The 22,457-nt window shown below is 49.8% G+C and overlaps 1 protein-coding gene across 1 annotated transcript; it reads left to right on the forward strand.

The window, feature by feature from the left end:
* The first annotated feature begins 16,143 nt into the window (after nt 1-16,143).
* Nucleotides 16,144-20,732, forward strand: CD93 (CD93 molecule). Its single transcript, XM_010706383.2, has one exon. It carries the CDS (start codon nt 16,534-16,536, stop codon nt 18,199-18,201), a length of 1,668 nt encoding a protein of 555 aa, XP_010704685.2. The 5' UTR covers nt 16,144-16,533; the 3' UTR covers nt 18,202-20,732.
* The last annotated feature ends 1,725 nt before the right edge of the window (nt 20,733-22,457 follow it).

Here is a 22,457-nt window from a genome sequence, read left to right on the forward strand (position 1 = left end):
AGAGAGAACATTGGGAAGGCACGATGATGGGAGAAAGCTGCTTGAAGGCTGTACACTGCCAACACATTGGTAGTGGTAGGTGACAGCAGTGTCTGCAGCCCACGCTCAGGGAATTTGTACCCCAACATCACCTCTACATTTGCTGCTTTGGGAAAGCTGCACCAGGTAGGGCTTCAGCTGCCTACACACCGTTACAGTGCAGTTCCAAAATACCAATTTTTGGTGACGTGAGATGCAGCTGGATCAGATAAATCAGCCATCATCTTGCAGTGGCAACTGGAGATCAGCAGCATTTTCTGTCAGACTCAGATAAGGCTCTTCCCAGTTGTAAAGCTCTGGATAAATGCGTTCTCATCTTGCTTCTCGTTGCAGAGAGATGGTTTGGAAGCAAATTACAGCAGCAGCATGGAGAAGGGCACGGGGATGCTTGGCAGCAAATTGCTGCTCCCTGCAGTGGCAGCTGGTGAAGCACCTCACATTTGCCAGCAATGGGCAGGGCTGGAACCTGCCTCCAGATACGTGGATAACAAACTGCAGTGCTTCCCCAGCCTCTATTTTTGTTTGCAACATTTTATCACATTATCTGTCCATACTAACTTCAGAAGGTCTGTAATTTGCAGCATCACCTCTGATCCTACGAGGAACCCTCACAATTATCTATCAGCTATCAAAAAGAAATAGAGACACAAAAGCTTTGGACTATTTAAATAGTCCAATAGACTATTTAAATAATACTGACTTTATGCTTCCCATTAGGTTATTAGATAGCAGATTAATTGGAGGCACGTGATGCATCTAGTCTAGCTACAATACCTCCCTAACTTGGCTTTGCTGCCCAATGCAGTTTTCTTCCCCACCTTTCCCTTTTATTCCACCTCCCTTAGTTCCCTTGAACTGCATCCTGCAGGATGATGGGACATTTTCATCTCCACGTGGTCCGCAGCAAGCATTGCTCTTTTCAAGTGGAATGTTGAGCTCATTAAAAACACAATTAATCCCTTTTTATCTATCAGTGTTTGTTCCCAGCTCGGTCATTAAACGAAGAACAGAAGTTTTGTCCTGCTAGCAAACTGGTTATTTTTGGAATCCTACCAAGGAGTTTTTCTTTCACCAAGCCGCCCTTGCCCTCTCCCAGCCCTGGAGGCTCCATATGCAAGTGAGAAATACTAAATTATTTACCTTAGAGAGTCACAGTGAAGGGCAGCAAAGGAAAAGAACGGGGAACTCATTCTGCTCATCGGTCTGGCGGTGCCATGGGGCTGGTGCCCAGCAGACCTGGCCTTGCCTTGCTTCCTGGGCACCTTTGGTTCCATTGCCTCCAGACAGAGGAAGAAGATGAGGCCTGTACAGGTTTACCCCAAGGTCACAGCTGTTTGCCAGCTCTGACACCATTTCCAACAGCTGTGTGGCATCATCTGGCAGCCAGTTTTCCTTGCTGGCAGCACCAACCAGGACCTCCTGCTCTACAAATGTGCAAATGAAATAGATAGATGTGTTTCCAGGCAAATAACTGATATGTATATATATATATATATAATATATATAAAGAGAAAAAAGTTTCCCTACATCTCACACCTTTGAACAAAGCAGTGGTGACTTCTGCTCAGGCCATGAGCACATTGTTAAAAGCATCTGCTTTCACTTAAGGATCTTGAAGGATTACAGAACTCCAGGAACATGCAAATTCAAGAGCTATAGAAGTGCCAGAGTGGAGAAAGTTAAGTGTTCCCTTGAGGGCGTTCGAGTTTACAGAGTTTTACTTCACTTTAATTAGAATCCCAGAACATCATCTGCTGAAGGGCTTTTTCAGTTGTATTTTATTATTCTACATAATCAGTGTGCATATCCCTTTCTTGACCCCGAGAGCTGTACACCACAAGGTGAACTCAACTCAGATCACAGTGGCTGGGTAACAAGTGCTCACGTCACACGAGTGTGCAAGTGATGCTGCCGTGCACAGGGATCTAAATGCATAGGGAGGCAAGTCTGACTTAAATTCCCCTGCAATGAAGACCTTTCAATGCATCTTTAGTGTCCATCTGTGTGTGAGTGCCCGGGCTGCCTTAAATGCACCCTGACCCTGCTGCTGGGGAATGCCTGCCTGTTCTGTTGCTGCAAGGAAAGCACAGCTAAATTCCAGCACTGCTGGGGCTGAACACAACAGTGCTGCCAGCTGAGGCTTCTGCTTTGGTTTTCTTGTCTTTTTCTTTTTTTCTTTTCTCAGATTGTGCATTGCAACTTAGCACCAAAATTGCTTCTTTTCTCTATTGCTGCTTGTTAGATAATGTTGCCGAAGTTGATAATGTGATGCAGAACCCTATCTTGACTGCACCCTTTGGCTTTGGCTCAGGGACTTCATGCAAGCACCCCAGCCCTCAGCATCATCCTTGGGCTCTATCTGCTTCCCACATGCTGTGGTTTTAGAGAAATATATTTGAGAGCAGAGTGGCAAGCTTTGTATGCAATTGTATTGCTTTCAGAGGGCTGGGAGAGGAAGGGCACACTGACAACTCATGCTGGCCGTGTGCGCCCATGTCCCTGCTGAGTTTTCCCAGTCAGCCTCTGTGCTTCCCATTATATCATTTTCCTTAGCTCGTTTTGGGAAAGAGGTCAAGGAATTTTGCTGAAATGTTCCCAAAAGGTTTGCCTACGGGGCTGCCAATATGAGGGAAAATCAGTGACACTGGGAAATCTCAGGCATCCTCACTGTCACAGATTTTAATTTGTGCAAACATTGTGTCTGCAGATGGCAGTAAAGAATGCCTTTCATTCCGGGGAATGTGAGCAATAATTGCGCTTTGGCCACAGCACCTGCTTGCTTGCACCAAAATGTCGCTGCGGCAGCACGAGCTGCCGGGACCCACAGGGAGCAGGGACCTTTGGGAGAAGGGGAGCTTTGCAGGAGCACAGCAGGTGTTGCCCCTGCTCTGTTCAAGGCTCTGTAACCTTGGGGAAGTCGTTTTGTCTCCTTTCATTTCTGGGTTGGTGGCACAGGTGGGGACGTGCTGCCCCGTACAGCAGCCAGCACCAGCAGATCCCAACCCTGCCTGATGTACATCACCGTAGACAGATGATTTCTGGCTCTGCCTTCTCATGATTTCTCATTTTGCTTCCTCTGTCTCAGTAAGAAAATATCATCCAGCTCATGACATTTCCTTGAAGTTGCTTGTGAGCTGTTCCAGCGCTCACCAGGGCAGTGCTGCACACAGCCGGCAGGATTTGAGCCAGCTTCTCCACCCAGTGCCGGGGCTGATGAACTCCCCGGAGATGTGTTTGCCATCACCATGGCCTTTAAGGAGTCCTGGAACATGGTCTAATTTCATGATTTTTTCCATCTGGTTTGCCAGTTTAAAGCCGTTTTCACACATGGCCAAAAATAACTTCATTTTTCTCACGTGAGCTCTGGAAGCAGGGGCTTGTGTTGGTGAAAGGACACCAGGCATCCACAGGAGCAGCTGGGACGCAGCAGGTGCCTCCTGTCCCCTGTAGACCGTGGGGCAGGGGGCACACAGGGACAACGCTCAGGCAAAGAGGGGATGAATGCCAGCACTGGATTGCTGTCACAGCTCAGACATCCCAGGGTCAACCCCATGCTGCCCTCTCATCCACCACATGTCATTGTCCCCGAGCCCCTTCTCACGGGACAGCTTTTAGCCCTGCTGAAAGCAGCACCAAAGGGAGGAGGCGAGATGCCGATGACCTCGCTGCTGATGTCAGAGCAGAGCTCTGCACTTCGTTGCCATGGCAATGGAGCGAGGACCACAACACACATTTTCTGGCACGACGTCAGCTGCTCCCACTGCATCTCAGGGAATGTTCTCACGGGACCGCGGGCTTCGCATGCTGCAGTCTCATTCTTGGGTTCCTCACCTTGCAGGTACCTCCTGGTGAAGCAAAACCATCTGTTCTCTGCTGCTCCTTCCCCCATAGGATGCTGCGCAGGAGTGGAGCTGATGATTAGAGGTGCGCCATGGATGTGTCAGGAGATGCCAAGAAATACCGTGGCCCTGTGCCTGTGTGTAGCTTTTCCATGACCTTGTTGTGATCTGGGGTCTTGCTTGAATTTTTTTTTTTCTTTTTTTTTTTTTTGGAAACAGCTTCTCTCAGTGAGTATTTTCAGCATCTCACAGTAATTTTCTGAAAATGACACCAAACCACCCGGGAGGTGTTTAACAGAGATGAATCAGCTTTATCAGGATGGGCACATGGGAACTGGGAGCCTCAGTGCAAAGGGCAATTTTAAGTGGAAAAAAGGCCATAAGGTTGTCACTGGGGGGAGCTGATCCCCAGGCATCCCATAGCTGCAGGCAAGCCTTTGGGCGCAGGCTCAGCACGCTGTGAGCTGATTTTTTCCTAAATCCTTCTGTGCATCCCATCCTTAATTCCCCACTCCTTTCCTTCCTGCGAAAACAGGGGGAAAGAATGTTTGGGGAGTGAGGTCAGTGGGAAGGCTGTACTTGCCTCCATCTGGGCTTGGCTGGGGCTGGGGCATGCAGGTGGCCAGAAGGACGGGTGGGGGGGGGTTCGGCTGTGAGCATCTTCACACCTGAATGACTTCTGGTGTTATTATTTGATCCTGTGCGAACTGAATGATTTAAGGCTGTGGAATTTTGCTCCTCCCATAGAGAGGAACAAAGTGGCCAGCTCAGCGCCCTGGCTGCTGAGGTCCACAGCTCGCTTCCCACCTCTCTCCTCCTGCTGCTCCTTTTGGGATAACAATGGCAGGATCCAGATGCTTATCTGACGCTCCCACCGCTGCCCTCAGCTGAAGCGCAGCGGCAGTGCAGGGGCACCGAGCCCAGTCCCGTTAGGATCAGGCTATAGAGTGAGAATTCACTGGGATTAGGTGTTATTGAGCTGAAGGCACCCCTGTGAAATGGCAAAGATTTCGCATGTGAATGGTACTAATGCAATCCCACGGCAGCCACAGCTCCAGCACATGTGGATTTGTCACCCATTGGTAAATCACTAAAATACAGGCTAAAACTAAGCTGTGCAAAGGACATAGAGATAGAAGAAGAAAAGTCTGGCTGCTGAGCTGCAGCTCCTGCTTGAGATTTCCTTACCCTGTACCCCTGCCCTGAGGACTGGCATTTCCAGCATCCACATATTGTGATGACGCATTGCAGACAGTCAGTATTTCCCCAAAGATAACCAGAAAACATGTAATTATCAACCTCATACTGATCTGAGAGCCACAACAGCCCTAAGGGTCCTTATCAAATGGATCAAGTGAGTTTTTGGAACAAGATTATCAGAATGGCACACCCTCAAATTGCTGGATTGAGATAAACTCAGCTCACAAAACATGGACAAAGCTCCAGTGTGGCAGAGATGGGCTGTATGGGAGATGTGCACAGTTATATGAATAGATTTATGGGAGATAATGCTGGAAGAATCTCTGAATTTTGAATTTTCTTTGACGTCTCAGTGCTCGGCAGTGAGGTTTAGGAGCAGCAGTGCCAGACACTTTTCTACAACTCTGGGGAGTAGCATGCTAGGTTCTCGACACCAGTATTCTTCCCTCTGAGCCCCGCTGGCTTTCCAGAGAGGAGATTTATGTTTGCTTCTTATTTTTATCTGATGTGCTATTTTGCTGTGTGGGGCCATAAGGGGGCACACAGTGGATACAGCAGCAGGGCTGCCCTGAGTGCGCGATAGCAGTAGAAAACTGCTGATGCTTTCCTGTATTGCAGGGTGCCTCCCTGCAGGAAACAGTGCTTTGTGGTGCGGAGTGCTTTGCCTTCCTGCGTGGCCCCTCTGCTGAGCACTGGGAAAATTGGGGTGTACCCCATGGCTGGGGAAAGGCAGCGTAATGCTGAGGGCCTGCAGGAGCCCTATTTCCCAAAAAGCTCTCCAAGGTCCACCGTGCTGCCCCATTATATAAAGATGAGTTAAAGGGTTCAATCTGCAGATGCTGTCGGCTCACAACATGACGAGCAGTGATTTAACCATAGCAGCAGAGATGCAGCTGACTGCTGATTGCTTTGCCACTCTCTCACTGGTGCCACAGAGGTGAAGCTGAGGAGCTGGGAGGAGAATGGGGCGTTGGGCACTGGAGCATGGTAGCCCCAGGAAGGGGACACTTCTGCCCCTGTGACTTTCAGTTGGGACGCTTCATATGAGTCACCGTGTGCAAGGAGGGTGTGTTCAGCTTTTCCTGTGCCACCTCCCTCCGGGGACCACGATGCTCCCCTTCCAAGCACGTTTCTCAGAGACAAAGCCTGAAGAAATGGTGCCAGAGCAATGAAAATGCCTTGCAAACCCGAGCACTGCCTGCACATGTGGTTCTTATTGTACGACACGCCTTTCCATCAAGCTTAACAATGCTGACCATCATTTCCAGGACAGGCTGCCTTCGGTAACACCTTAATAAACTTTTCCCTTTGTTTGAGATCTTGGTTTCCTTTTTTCTCGGACATTAAGCTGCTTCCTCTAGTTCTTGGAGTTCTTCAGATTGAGGTGGAGACACATTGCAGATAAATACATGCTATTGTTCTGACAGGGAGGTGCTGAGCAAGATCCCCATCCGACCTCATGTGCTCACCTACGGGATATGCACCACCTCTCTGGGCAACCTTAGTTTTACACTTCCCTTAGTGTAAAAGACTTCTTCGTTACGTCCAATCTAAATCTCTCCTTTTTAGTTAGAAACCATTTCCCCTTGTCTTATCACAACAGATCCTGCTAAAGAGTCTGTCCCCTTCCTTCTTACAGGCTCTTCAGATATTGAAGACCACTCTCAGGTCTCCCAGAACCTTCCCTTCTCCAGGCTGCACAGCCCAGCTCTCTCAGCCCTGGGCTCATTTTTGCAGCCCTCCTCTGCACACACTCCAACAGGTCCACGTCTCGCCTGTACTGAGCACTCTCCATCTGGACGCAGTGCTCCAGGTGAGGTCTCACAGCACAGAGCAGAGGGGCAGATCCCCTCCCTCACCCTGCTGGCCACACTTCTTTTGATGCAGCCCAGGATGTGGTTGGTTCTCTGGGCTGTGAGGGCACAGTGATGGCTCATGGCCAGCTGCCATCCATCAGTACCCCAGGTCCTTTTTGGCAGGGCTGTGCTCCATCCTCACATCCCCAGCTTGTACTGATAGTGGGGGTTGCTGCGACCCAGGGGCAGACCTTGCACTCAGCTTTGTTGAACCTGAAGAGGTTCACCTGGGCCCACTGCTCAGCCTGTCTAGGTCTCTCTGATGGCATCCCATCCCTTGGGGTTGTCAACAGTACCACACAGCTTGGCGTCGTCCACAGACTGCTGAGGGCACACTCAATCCCACTATTGATGTCATTGAAGATGTTGAAGAGCAGTACTGACTCTGAGAGACACCACTCATCACTGATGTCCATTGACAACCACTCTCACACATATTTCGTGAATATTTGCATGTCAATGGGCCTGGTCGCTGCCAATTTCTGCCACAATCATCCTTCAAAGCCATAGTTTGCTTATACTTTATGTCATTCTTAAAGAAGACATGGTGTGGAGCAAAGCCTTCCTCACTGGTTTGGGGCTGAGACCCATCATCTCCATATGTGAAGAGAAGACTTGCTTGGCATCACCTCCTTGGTCAAGGGACTACTGAATCACAACAAGCTCACGGCTTTTCTTTCTTTCTTTTTTTTTTTTTTTTGGTTAACGTTCTCTCTTAGTTGTTTATTTTAAGTGCAATACTTCAGATCAAAACCTCAGCATCCAGGCTTATGAGCTCTGCTTCCTCCAGCCTGACCCCAAACTCAACTCGGTGCAAACAGATCATCCAAAGAAGTGGCCACCTAGCACGGATGGTGCTTGTCTTTGCCTTTGCCTTGACTTTGTTTATACATGATTACAATATGAGGCTTATACTGAGTAATGCTAGCTGAAGATAACCCGCTTGTTTACGTTGGCTTTGATGACACCAGAAATGAAACTCCAGCAGCACGCAGCAGCTGGCTCCTGACACATCCTCCATATGAAAGCTGTGCAAAGGAGATAATTCTGGCTTTGTAATAAATGCAATCTCCTTTCCCTTTGCGAGCATCGGGGTGAGCTGAGTTGCATGTAGTCGAGTGTTGTTATGCATTAACTGAGTGAGATTCAGCAGATGCAGCCCCTCGGAGGATTTTGGCCTCCTTTTCCTTCCAGTACCTGCCACTCAGACCCCGCCTGTTCCTCAGGACCATCTTGCACGTGTGTGAGGCCAGCAGCTGTGGGGCGTGGGATGCTGCTGCACAGCCATGTTGTGTTCAATTTAAGCCATTTTGGGCCACCTTTGATTTTTTCCTCATTTCTGTGTTTCCTGCTTGGAGGTCCCAGGCTGCAAACCTCAGGCAGGAAATTTAGGGGAAGATCACAGATATACAAACTCTTGCAGGAGGATGAATGAAAGCAGGCAGAAAATTGTGCATTGGGAATAAACATTCCATAAGAGGAGGAAATTCATGTTTAATACAAACCTCACCAATCCCATGGCTTTGCTCCAGTAAGGAAACCACAGAAATTTGGAGGCACCTTCACTCGTGCACGCATGTGGGTGTCCTAGATGTGAGAGTGTCCCAGACTCAGTGAGAGGCCCCAAAATCTTCACCTTGGATGCCACTGTCTATGTCCTGACATCCTCACCTAACAGGGATGAGTTACCCGTGGGAAAGAATCCTTCTGATCAGTAAATACCAAGAGAAACAAGTCCTTGCCTATTCCCCAAAACACTGCAATTGCCTCTCACCATGCCAACACAGCCTTCCTGCAGGCAGCAACTTGAGCAACTAAAAAAATAGGCAATTTTGCCTCATCTCTGGGATGGAAAGAAAAAAGGAAGTGCTAATGGATGGTGGTTTTCCTCCCAATCCATTGCAAATTCAGCAACTGGAAAGGTTCTCCAAGGCTTGAGGGCTTGGTTGTGCACCTTGAAGGTGAAGAGGAATGAGCAGCTGGAGGAAGCTCTGAGGGCAAGAGGCTGTGGAACATGCTGGTCTGGGTGACTGCTGATGTCCTTGGAGGGACAGAAGTGCTAAAGTCTGCACTGGAGAAAGGTATTTGAAAGCTCTGAAAGAAGCTTCACTTTAGCAAGGGAAACCTCAGCTTTGAAGATGTAACTGGGAGTTGTGCTGAAGTTTTCAAATTTCAAGAGGAACAAAAAAGGTGCAAAAGCTTCAGAAAAAAAGAACAGCACCATCGGTGAAAACATTTCTCCCCAGTTCTGGGGCAGTTTGAGATGAAAGCTAACACACAGGCATTCAGCGTTATGTAAGCCAAGGTTCACCTGCTGCTATTTTGAAATGCAATGTAAAATTTTGGAAACACTGCTCCCAGCATTCCACCGTGGTCACTCCCCAGGCATGAGAGACCGCAGGGTGATGCTTACTATCGACAGGGGAAACTCCCAGCTATGCCAACAAAAGGAAAAAAAGGCATTAAAGTGTGTTAAAGATGTTTTCTCATCTGTTTTTTTCCCCAACTTCACAACCAGCTTGGCTGTTTGCTCAGGTCCTTCCTGAACACGCTGCAGACATTGCTTTTGTAGGCTGGGAACTCTTAACAACACTTTCTTTTTATTATTATTATTATTATTTTAATGATTCCTATTTTTCCAGCTGTCACTGTCGTTGCATGATGTGACTTATTCTCCATCCCAAGCCTTCTGGTGGCTGCCCAATAAGAAAGGATGGTCGAGAATCCAGCAGCCTGCATTCAGACCGGGGGGAGAACAACCTTGGGAGCCAGGCATGGGGCAGATCTCCCCCCCTCCTCTACAAGCAATGAAAAGGAGGAAGGGAGGCATGCAGCGCCAGTGCTCAGAAATGAGGCGGTACTTGGGTGGGAACTCACCACTCATTTCCTTTCATCCAGATAACTTTGCTTACTCCATCAAAAAAAACATCATCAATTGCCTCTCCTCTGCCCTACAGTTACACTGGGATTTTGCAGTGCTTTTCCTAGAAAAGGGTGAAAATGCCAAAGGATGAAACTCTCAGCATGAGCGACTTCGAACGGCGTAACAAGTGGAGAGCGATCCCAAGCCTTCTCACTGCTCCCACCTCTCCAAATAAAGCTTTTTTCTCCCCCTTCCATTCCCCCCCCCCCCTCCCCTTTTTCTTCTCCCTTTGCTGATGGAGAGCCAAGGAAATGGGGAAGGAAGGGAACGGGGAAGTGATTGGCTCTACACCAAGCTGATGTGCATCGCACCTTTGTCTTGGTGGTCTTGCTATGGGTTGCTGAGCATAGCAACTGGACCTTTATGCCCTTCTTTGAACAGCCCCCTTCCTGTTAAACTAATTGGAAAACAAGCAGAAGCCTTCAGAAGGTGAATGTCTGTCCAGTGAGAGTAATTACATCCACCCCCTCTAATGATGTTCATGCTTCCCAGCGATGCTGCAGCCACGAGGCTCACGGGTGGTCTCACTGCTGGATGCTTTCTGAGGCTGCAGCAGATCCAGCCTTCCAAAAACCATCTGCATGAAAACAGGATAGAAGCATTTCTGCGTTTATTGTGGGTGGATTATTATTTTTTTTTTAATATGTTTTGGTTTTCCCCCAAGTGGAGTCCCAGCTGATAAAGAGTTAATTAAGTTTTTTTCTAGGCAAATTGCTCAGGATCAGCACTACGTGCTGCAAGATCTCTGCCCTACCCTGCTGGGCAGGGTCTGGACCATTGCCCACAGCCGTTCCCCAGCGTTACCTGAATTTTAGGCTAAAGCAGAGGGCATGCAGTGCTGATGGAGGGTGGTGAAATGCCCTGGGGTCAGCGAGGTATTGAGCTCTGGCAGATCCTGGTGCTGCCTTGGAGCAGGGAAAAGTTTTCTTTCTCCTCCGTTAATCCCAAACATATGACAGGGAGTGTGCAAGCTAGGAGTGTGCATTGCAAACAGATGCACAGAGCTAACCTCTGCTCTGAGATGATGTCAAAGAGTTCCCCTGACTTCTTGGGTCTTTCTTTAAATGTTCAGCAACAGGACGATGGAAAGGCTGAGGAGGCAACTGAAAAGCTGCTGCCCATTAATACAGAGAAATGCACAACGTTGTCATTAGTTCTTGTGGATATAGGGTCACTCAGGAGCATGTCAGAAGGGACAGAGCAGTAAGGAACCCAGCTCCAGGAATGATTTGCCTCCTGAGCAATCTGAATTGGGGAACAAACCCGTAAAAACATCATTTCAGAGCAATTCGCCGTTCCACAATAAAAGCAGATACACAATTTACACAGGAAACACCCCCAGGAAAATAAATGAGTGTAATGAGTGGAAAGGGGACAGTTTGCAAGTTTGGATCTTCCCTGCACCGTGTCCTCACCGCGTGATTTTCTTCCCACTCCACTCCTCATTATTCCCAGGGAGACAACAAACAGCTCCTCACTCGGACTGCCGGTGGGAGGAGAGCTTTCTGCTTGGCAGGACTGGAGATGTCTCGAGTTGTTAGGAAAAGCATCATTTCCCCTGGGTTCATTAGTGAGAAGGGCATGGCTGGCCAGAGGAGGGCTCCTTGCTGGGAAACTCAAATTGTGCAGGCACTGCCTGTAGAAAGTAAGCCCAGAAAGATAAACCCACAAAACTCACTGGTCCCAAGACAGATTCTTGGGGGGCTTCACCCATGACCAGCATCCACCTGGACGTAGAGACATTGACCACAACTGGCTGTGACCATCCCACTCTTTATCCACTGGGTAGTCCAGCCTTCAGATCCATCTCTCGCCAACTTAGAGATAAGGATGTGGTGTGGGACCACGTCAAAAGCCTTGCACAAGTCCAGGTAGATGACTTCAGTTACCCTTTCTTTGTTTACCAAAGCAGGAAGAGAACCCTTCTTCTCTTTGGCACAGCAGTCCTCAGTCAGAGAACACGCTGCAAGACAGCTGCATTTTCCTCACCTCTACAGTCCTCTTGGCCCATGAGCAGCTTCATTCCAAGCCAGCAGGCTGTGGAAAATCCCATGAGCTTTGCAGGACATGGGAGCCAACCCCATGCTCTCCATCCACTGAAATGTTGCCAAGCCATTTTCCTGCTGACACGTGTGTTTAGGTTTGGAGCATCCCCACCCCAGCTCAAACACTCCCTGTCTCAGCACTGCATGGAAAGCACTGCCTGTAGCACAAAAGCAAACGGAGGACTAAGAGAAGCTCAGAGCAAGGTGCGATGCCATGCTCTGTTTCTTCTTGGCTGAGCAGATGGAGGCTGGTGGCAGCAGGAAGCACTCCTCTTATAGGGCTAACTTTCATGTGGACTGCTGATAGCGGTGTGTTCACAGCCCTTGCTTTTTGGGGCATCCTGATCCTGCAGCTTTTGTGTTTGCATCACCAGATATGCACCTACCTATGTGCATCAGGGTCCCTCTGAGGGTGGCCATGGTCCTGGGGCTCTGCAGTCTCACAGTACTGGAAGAAGGGCTTAGGAAAATAACTCAGTTACCACCACAGATTATGGTACGTTTTCCTTAGCTTTTCTTAAAAACTTCCTTGTAAACACTTGTTGATAAAAATAGAAAAGTGAACAAACATTTTCCTCAAAATGAAAAAATAATAATATTCATAAATATGTATACAAATAGGCATGCTTGTGCATGTGATATCATAACATGTGTGCGCTCACGCCTGTTTGCAAACCTTGCTGGGCAGTCACTGATCCGTCCTGCTACACTCTGAGTTTTGGAAGTGTTTTTTATTTGTTGTTGTTGTCTTTTCCCCCTTGTGTACAAAGTTGCTTGCTTCTCTACTTCCTTCCCAGCTTTTTTAAATAACCCCAGTGCTGTTGGCAGCCTGGCTGATTCATTGCATTGTGTGTGTCGGCTCCTGGTGCTGCTGTCTGGGAGGAGCTAGCAGAGGGAAGGCAGGGAGAGGGGCCCACAGCTCCATGGGTTGGGGTCTGAAATCACCAGATGTTAACATTTCAGCAGAAAGATGATGTGCAACTGACAGATAGACCACCATATAAGCAATCATAGAATGGAATCATAGAATCACAGAATGGCCTGGGTTGAAAAGGACCACGATGCTCATCCAGTTCCAACCCCCTGCTGTGTGCAGGTCACCAACCAGCAGACCAGGCTGCCCAGAGCCACATCCAGCCTGGCCTTGAATGCCTGCAGGGATGGGGCATCCACAGCCTCCTTGGGCAACCTGTTCCAGTGCCTCACCACCCTCTGTGTGAAAAACTTCCTAATATCTAACCTAAACCTCCCCTGTCTCAGTTTAAGACCATTCCCCCTTGTCCTATCACTACCCACCCTCATAAACAGCCGTTAAACAATCAGAAGACAACCGATTTTGGGAACTGTCCCTTCTATGAGAACCTTATAAAAAATCACTGTTCTTCTTCACCTGCCTGCCAGGCATGCGAGCCAGCATACCCACTATTGCCATAAATGTAATTCAGATGATAGTTAGAATCTAAATGAAGCAGTATCCCTTTTCCTGTTGGTCATTTTTGTTGCAGCCCTGCTAATTCCAGCCACTAGGCACCACCCTCAGAAATGTTCAACTGGAAAACATTCCAGTTAGTAAGAATTTTCTGACTTTAAAAGCAGACGATAAAGATCTGACGTGGAGGTTCCTGTCCTTACAGCACGCTAATCCAATCAGGTGTTATTGCAAGCCTCAGAGGAGGCTATATAAATGGTATTCTAAACCATCAACGGGAGCCAGTCCAGCTGCACCTCACCACGTCTCACCCCAGCCTCTTGCACTGACTTACAGTGTCCATCCCCATGGCACCAGGATGGTGAGGCCCCGCTCTTGCTCGTCCCTGGGGTCCCAGAGGAAACCCAGTTCCTCCTATTCTTCTCAGCAGCTATTTGTGCAGGTGTCCCCCCGCCCCCAGAGCCATTGTCCCTTGTCCTAGCCTTGAGCCTTCTGCACAAACACTTGGGGATGATGTCAGGCAGACTGTATACATTTCCTTCTTTGGCCTCTGAGTAATGTTTTTTAACCAAGTCCTTCATTATTTTCATTTGCAGCGTGCCTTTGGGCAGGATTTCTGGTCTTGAGAAGATAATTTGGTTTTGATTAGCAGCCCAGACAGGGGTTTATAGACTTGTTCAACCGTGGGGGGTTGAGAAACCAAACCCCTTTAATTTAGAACCAGGACTTTTCTTGCTTTTTAAATAGGAACATCAACCCAACTGAGAACAAACTTAATAAGTGTGATGTATTTAATAAAAGCAATAAAAGCATGATGTGTTTTAAAGTTACCAAAACTTACTCTCTTGTCAAACCTGTGGGCAAAAATATTAACATAAGCCTTGTAGATGAAGATCTCACTAAAAAGTGCAGGGAAGGGGGGAGGAGCTTCCTGTCCAAATTGCAACCAGCCTGTAAACAGCTTTAGCAGGAAAAGCCAAACATTTATATAAAAATAAAAAGCCAGTGGAAAAAATTATTACCTGTATTCTTGCAAATGGAAGGAAAGGATCTGATGCTACAGCCTTGATCTTATCCATTGCACAGGGACACTGACTGCCATATCTTAGAGCCCGTTAGAACTCGTGCACAACATAAGGAAAAATATCACCAGCAACTGATCAAGCAGCTGGGGCAACTTCTTACACATCACTTCTCATTGCAGATCTAAGTACTGTTGGTTTTGTCCATAACACCCACTGGAAAGGCTTCAAAGGAGCTGGGGCTGAGAACAGGCCATTTTTGGCCGTGGAACTTTGACAAAAATGCTTGTATGAGTTGACTGAAATACATGGTAGACTGAGTGCTCAGTTTGTTGGGCTGTGTCAGCTGGAAAGAGAAAACACTGGCAGTGTTTTTACAAAAGGAAAGATATGTTCCGGGGTAACAGAAAGGAAATGCTTTTGTGTTGAGCACTGTTATTTTGTAACATATAAAAAGGGAATTCTTCCCATTTCTTCCAGTAGGAAATTTTGAATAAAAATAATTCTAGATGGCATCAAAGTTCCTCCTTCCAAGCCAATGCTGGAGTTTGGTTACTCAACCAGAATGCTCCATGGCTTGCAAATGCTAGCTGTGCTTTCCATAAGCAACACTTCTCCTTTGCTCAGAGCAGACAGATAACACCATCCCATAGCTGGGGTTTCATCCCCATAGTGGGTTTCATGGGATGCGGCAATAGGATTGCATCTCCTGTCCTCTCTGTTGGGCTGAAGGTTGTGGCAGCTTTAGGTGTGCCAAGGTCTGGAAGCCAGCATGGGTACCCAGTGCCCAGGTCTCCTGCAGAGATGTGGTACGTGAGCAAGTCTGGGGAATGAGAACAAAATCTGTAGTTTTTAGGTTTTGGAGACTTTCATATTTAGGGTGTAAATAGAGATGGAGCCCAGGTAGCTCAGACCCCACAGCTCTTTAGCCCCAACAGAGGCAGGTGCAGTGCCCCAGCCCCTGGGTAGATGTGGCAGGCATGAGGACATCCACGACTGCAGCTGTTCCTCATCCCAGCTCTGCTTATCACACCACTTTCCTCACATCCCATGGCAGCCCCTTGGTGTGCCAAGATGCTGTGCTCCACATTAGCACTTGGTTCTTTTGTTCTTCCACCCTCTGGCATACCAGACATTTATATGATTGGGCAGATGAGCTGTCCCACGTTGCTTGGTGTCATCAAGCCTCTCCAGCCCATTCATCTCCATCCAGAGACCTCCAAACAGCAAATGGAAAGCAAAAGGAGCATTGTATCAGGAGAGCCTTTTCTGCAGCTCTGCGGGACAGGCTATTACTCAGCCTGTAATGCTGTCACCAACTTGACCTCTCTGCAAACACTCCTCTAACTGGCAGGAATCGGCTTTAGAAGGACAGTTAGTAGGAAATAAATAAATAAATAAATAAATAGCTGCTATGTGTTTGTTTAAACATCACAGAGCACTGCGTTCACATCTTTGCCCTGGAACTGACAGCCTCCTGTGGAGCCACTGACACCAGTGTAACCCAGCAGACTGTCCTGCACTGGGATCGGGGTCAGGTGAGGGGATATTGGGATGGGACTGAGGCTGCAGTGGTGCTTCAATGGGCTCGGCTCCGTTCTGGCAGCATGGAGGTTCTCACGACCCAGCTCCTATTCCAGGGCTCGTCCAGCTATTTAAAGCGCACCAAGAGGGGAAAAGTGCTCTGAAAATGCAGTTTCTGTGCACTAGACACGGTGCCAAATATTCTGTCTTTTTCATAGGCGGATGGCGAGGGATCCCACGGCTTGTCGTGTTTGTTTTTTTGCCCACTTTCAGCAATACATGCTTGAAAGCTACAAGGCCCTATTAGGGATTTGAAAAGTCATCTAGCGGGTGAGCGAGCAGAGCTAGCCCTCCAAACCAAAAAAAAAACCAGGATGCAGGCTGCTTTCTCATCCAGAAAAACAGCGCCGGCCAAAATAAAGAAAAGCACTTCTGCAGCGAAACGCCTGAAATGGGAAGCAGCAGCCTGCCTCGCCTGGGGAGAAGGGAAGAAACAGAGGCAAACATCCCGCCCGTGACCAACACGCAACCACGCTACAGGAAGCAGTAGCCTCCGGTGATAAATAGGAGCCCCGGCAGCACAGGATGCGCGTGGGGTGAGCTCGGCGGTCCGAGGGGATGTGAGGCAGTGTCCGTCCATCCGTCCAGCCGGCGGGATGGCCATGGCCCTGCTGCTGCCGCTGCAGCTGCTGCTGCTGGTGACGGCGGTGGCACGGGGCGAGGACGCCGAGGTGCTCTGCGCCGACACCGCCTGCTACACGCTGCACCGGGCCGAGCTGGGCTGGAGCGCCGCACAAGAGCGCTGCCAGCACGACGGAGGCAACCTGGCTCCAGCAAGCAGCCGGGCCGAGGCCGAGCGACTGGAGCAGCTGCTGGCAGCCAGCGCGGCCGCCTCGGCGTGGATCGGGCTGCGGCTGGAGCGCGGCCACTGCGTGCAGTCCCAGGAGCCGCTGCGGGGCTTCGCCTGGGCGGCCGGCGGGGAGCCCGGCAACTACTCAGCGTGGCTGGCCGAGCCCCACGTCACCTGCCTCAGCACCCGCTGCGTCGCCCTGCGGCCCGCCGGCCCCCACGGGCCTCCAGGATGGGTTGACCGGCCGTGCCGGGCCACGCTGCCCGCCTTCCTCTGCAAGTTCAGCTTTCGGGGGATGTGCGGGCCCCTGCGGCTCGGGGGGCCCGGCCGGGTCAGCTACGAGACTCCCTTCAGGGTGAGCAGCCCAGCGCTGGCAGCCGCTCCCTTTGGCACGCTGGCAGAGGTGGTCTGCGAGGGGGCTGCGAACCCGGCCTTCTCAGTATGCAAGGGGCAGCTGGAGGGGGACAGCTTTGTCTGGCATCCTCCCGGGCCCCTCTGCCCCAACACCTGCACCTACAACAACGGGGGCTGCCAGCAGCTGTGCCTGGGGGCACCTGGGCAGCCGTCATACTGTGCTTGCCATCCTGGTTACGTGCTGGGCCCCGACACGGCCTCCTGTCTGCCTGAGGATGCCTGCCACCCCAACCCCTGCCAGGGGGCCTGCCAGCCCCGGCCTGGAGGCTTCGAGTGCATCTGCGAGGCTGGCTACGTCCTGGCACCTGATGGCCTCCACTGCGAGGATGTGGATGAGTGCCTGGAGGGGCCCTGCAAGCACGAGTGCCACAACACGGCCGGCAGCTTCTACTGCTCCTGCCAGCCCAGCTACCAGACTGCAGGGCCTGATGGCCACGACTGCCGTGATGAGGATGAGTGCGCCCGGCCCGACGCCTGCCCGCAGCTCTGCCTCAACATCCCTGGCTCCTTCCGCTGCATCTGCAACATCGGCTACCAGCAGCAGCCTGGCAGCGATGCCTGCCTGGACGTGGACGAGTGCCTGCGAGACCCCTGTTCTGGGTCCTGCCACAACTTCCCCGGCAGCTTCAAGTGCACCTGCCCGCCTGGCTTCCTCCTGCAGGACGATGGGCACGGCTGCCTCGCTGCGCCCACCAGAGGAGAGCAGCTGGCAGGCACCGTGGGGACCACTGCCATCCTCCGGACCGCCAGCACCGCGTGGACCCTGGGCACCCCCAGCCCTGCAGCCGTTCCCGGTGGGTTGACACCACCAGCCCCCACGGTGGTGGGGTCAGAGCACAGCCCCGAGCATGGCGCTGATGGCCCCCGGCTGCTCCTCTACTACATCCTGGGCAGCCTGGTGGCCATCCTGCTGCTGCTGGCCTTCGCCCTGGCCCTGGTGGCCTGCAGAAAGAGGGCGGCCAGGCAGGAGAAACCAAAAGCCAAAAGCGCGGCGGACAACTACTGCTGGGTGCCCGAGCAGCCCGAGAGCCGCAGCAGGGCAGGCAGTGAGCTCAGGTAACAGTGCCCACGCTGTGGGGCTGCAAGCAAAGGAAATCCAAAGTGAAGTGGGGTGGGTGATGTTCTTTCCGAGATGATTTTGCATGCCTTCGTGTCTGAGAGCCTGTCTTGGAGCTTTGGGCAAAGCAGCAGGATCCGATCCCAACTCCAAGGCAGGTGCAAGTGTTGGGTGCGTGGATATGAAGGCAGCCCAAATCATACTGGGAGTGTTAGCTGAAATCTATAAACCTCTGCTTCCCGATGTGAAGGGTTAATGGGGAAGGAGCAGAGAGCCTGAGATAGAATGGTGTAGGGGTTCCCTGCCTGCACTGCTCCTCAGCTCTGCAAAACCTCACCGGACTTGGAAATTGGAGCAAAGGAGAATACTGATTTGGCTTCCTAAGAGAAAACTATTAATCTCATCTGTCATTCGGTCTCCCCTTCTCAAATTTAAATTGTGGAGCTTCCAAAGCAGCAACTTCCCTGCTCCCCCACCACCAATCCCTTGTCATTCAAAAAAATATATAAGTTTATGACTGTGCCCCTCTCCTTACCTACACTGCATTCTGCAGTCTGCCGTTCAACCCCCATGTTCCTCTTGTTCTCAGTGAAACAGGCTTCACATTTTGAAGTGTTTCACTGTGACAAGAGCCATTAGCTGCAGCCACAAGCAGCTGGTTTTCATTGTTGATACTTTTGTTGTTGTTGCTTTTTAGAAGATGTCATTACAGAAACCACAGAATAAGCATTTTAGAAGTCCAGCAGCAGAAAGACCCTCCAGCGAAGCAGGAGCTAGAGGGGTGGTGGGGCTTCAGAGCTGTTTGAGTTAAGCATGTGTGGGGTCTGGGCTGAATGCTTTCTCCATCCACCCCTGTAACTTGATGTTGTATGTTCACTAACTACTGTATAAAACCTCTAAACGCCCTTCAAAGCAAATGCTCTCTCAGGGCGAAGTTTCTCCCCCACCTCAGTCTCAGTCCTGCAAAGAAGAGGGAAGACACATCTCCCTCTGGATTTGTATTGCTGGGAAGCAGCAAGAGATGGAGCTGCTGGCTGACAGAGAAACGGGAGCACTCCCAGCAGTGCTGCATCCTGATTGTCCCAATGCAGGCAAGCACCTTTCACCCTAGCAGCAAGGAGGCAGCTCACGGCCTGCATTCATTTGAAGGGTACATCAGTTTCCTGAAGATTCTGCTGATTTTATTGTATACTTGAGGCTTAATTGCAACAGAAATGGGAACTGAACACAAAGGATTTTGCTGTGGGCATTGACCTGCATCCTGTTCTTCCGCATGTGGAAGAAACCCCTTTCCTGCTGTTCTTTCTTCTTCATTCCTCCATTGTAAAACAAAACAAAACAGGAAAGTGTAGCTCCTAGCTGATAGAAATGTTTTTTTAATGTTCTGCTCGTGCTTCCTTTTCTCCACGCAGTGGTTTGGAGCAGCAGCAAATGCAGCAGTGGCGTTCTTGGAAGTCCTGCAGAAAATTCATAGCGTGTCTTTGTTATGACAACAAGCCAGCAGAGCTTTCTGAATACATGAATAAATTAAGCAGATGAATAATCCCACCCAAATCAGTGGGATAACCTACATACATAGCATGAAGCCTGCATAGTCGGTCTGCACTAACTCAGGGTCTGTATGGGGAAGGAGCAGTCACAGTGATGTGCCCTCCAGTTCAGGGCTGCTGGGTTTGCTGGATCAAAAGCCGAGGTGTTTTCAAAACAGTAATAGTCTCAGGAGCTTTTCTGCCACGGTTTTCCTATTATGGTATCATTTAATTGTTCTACACAGAGCAGCGATTCCACTCTGAGAAAGGGAAAAAGAAGCAAAAGCGCAGGCTCAGAGCAGGCAAAAACCTGGGAGTTGTTCATTCCCGAGCCCCTCTATAAAACATGCAATCTTGATTTCTGTTGCCCAATTGGTATGTTCTGGTGCACATACTGCACCAATGTAGCAGATCCTATGGCAGGAAGGCACTAATACGTGCTTAGGTTCAGTGTGGCTCTTCCAAGCAGAATATTTCCTGATGTTGCTTCCTCCAGTCTGGTGCTGTTCCACTTGGATAATCCTATCTCCCTTTCTTTCCTCCATGAAAGCAGCAGGGACATTTCAGTGTGTCCTCATCAGTTATCCAGAGCCCAGGGTGAAAACCTTGGGCTAAAGCAAACAGAATGGGATCAGACAGCTCAGTACCCCTGGCTTACAGTCAGGAGAGAGGGAATGCTCATCATCGCTCTGTCTGCACACACCGAGCAGGTCCTATAACCATCTCACTGTCAGGATGGCAGGACTGGCCAGCCAGCACATCCCAAATGTTTTGAAGTGTTTTTTTTCAACTGTTTACTGTTTAGTATTATGGCCCAAGAATCCAGACATTCCTCACCCTATGTAAAAACTGCACGTCAGTACTGAGTTGTGCTTTGTGATCCCCAGAACAGTGGCACAGCACCACAGCTGTTGGCTGCCTTCAACTGAAAGAAGAAAGTTCTTACATGCTAAACAGCACTGTATGTTGCTTTTCTGATCAAAAACCAATAAAATCTTAATGGAACATGTCTCTAGTGATTGTTTTATGCCTATACTCAAATCAAATCACCAACCCAAACCTGCAATGACCTAGGATAGCAGTGCAGTAGTTCAGCCGCCCAACCCACATCTGTTTTTTCCCGTTTGTGAGAAAGGTGCTGCAAGGAAACAGACTCTGCCAGTAGAATTTAGAGAAAAGATATTGAGTAGTATTAACATATAATCTGCAAAAATACCACGTGCCTTGCTTCAAATCCTGTAAAGTCAGACGCTGCAAAAACAAATGCTTTAAGTGGCTGCTCATTTTCTCTTTTTTATCTTTATTTTTTGTAAATATTTCCTGGCATTTAGCTCCCTGAAGCTCTTTCAAGGCTGGTAAGTGAGGTTGATGCCTTGCCAAGCAGATCCGCTGCTGACAATGTGACAGAGGAGAGATGGGGTTTTCCTGAGGGCTCACCGTGCTCCTTGAGTGACTCCAGCTGCTGTGTGAGCGCTGGGGATGGTGCAAGGCTCAACAGAAAGCTCATGGAGTTCAGAGCTTACTGTGCTTGTGTAAGCAAAACTCTCAGGGTTTCCTCAAGCTGGGGCTGGCAAGCTTCGTCCAGCTAAGCACAGTGGAACTCAAAAACCCTTCTGTCCTCTATAAATTGAGCCATGTGTCAACCATCGTTTACAGAAGGTATCAGTTAATTCCCCCAGATTTCCTTAGGGTGGGGAGATATTAAAAAATATCTCACAGAATGCCTTGGGTTGGAAAGGACCTCAAAGCCCCACAGCCCCAACCCCTGCCATGGGCTGGCTGCCCCCCTCCAGCTCAGGCTGCCCAGGGCCCATCCAACCTGGCCTTGGGCACCTCCAGGGATGGGGCACCCACAGCTCTGAGCAGCACTGCCAGGGCCTCACTGCCCTCTGAGTGAAGCATTTCTTCCTAACATCTAACCTAAATCTCCCTCTTTTAGTTTAAAGCCATTCCCCCTCGTCCTGCCACTATCAGACCATGTAAAAAGTCATTCCCCCCTCCTGCTCATAAGCTCCCTCCAGGTACAGGAAGGCAGCAATGAGGTCTCCTCGGATTCTTCTCTTCTCCATGCTGAACAAGCCCACCTCCCTCAACCTCCCTTCTTAGGTGAGGTGCTGCAGCCCTCTGAGCATTTCTGTGCCCTCCTCTGCACCCACTCCAACAACTGTTGTCAAAGGCCTTGCACAAGTCCAGGTAGTCACATCAGTTGCCCTTCCTTTGTCCCCCAGTGCCATCACTCCATCACCGAGGACCATCAGATTGGTCAGAGAGGTGGCACAGAGGACAACTAACCTCATTTTGGGGTCTCCTGTGTCCCCAGGTTCCCCAGCAGAAGGGTGTGCACTCCCAGCAGTCCGCTTTTAATTCTTCTCTCATTTTTGACATAACTTGAATATTAAAAAGGAGTGCTCTGTCAGCATCCCGGTATTAGGAGTCCCATTCCCCAAATCCAACACATGAAAGAAAATCCATGACGCACAGCCCCGTAATCACAGCTCAGAAAACCCATTGCAAATGTCCACTATCAGCATTCCCTTGGCAGTGGGGTGACGGTGGCATTTGGGCTGACTCAGACCAGACTAACATGAAAACTCCCCGTTCTGTTATCACAACAGACAGCCTGTAGGAGCCTTGCAATAACTGTAAGTTGCAAGGCACTGTGGTTAATCAACTCTTATCGAGGAATAGTGGTATGTCAGCAAGAAAGGCATTTCTTGAGCTGTGACTCAG

This window comes from Meleagris gallopavo, chromosome 2, assembly GCF_905368555.1.
Source record: "Meleagris gallopavo chromosome 2, MGAL_WU_HG_1.1, whole genome shotgun sequence".
Taxonomy (NCBI): Eukaryota; Metazoa; Chordata; class Aves; order Galliformes; family Phasianidae; genus Meleagris; species Meleagris gallopavo.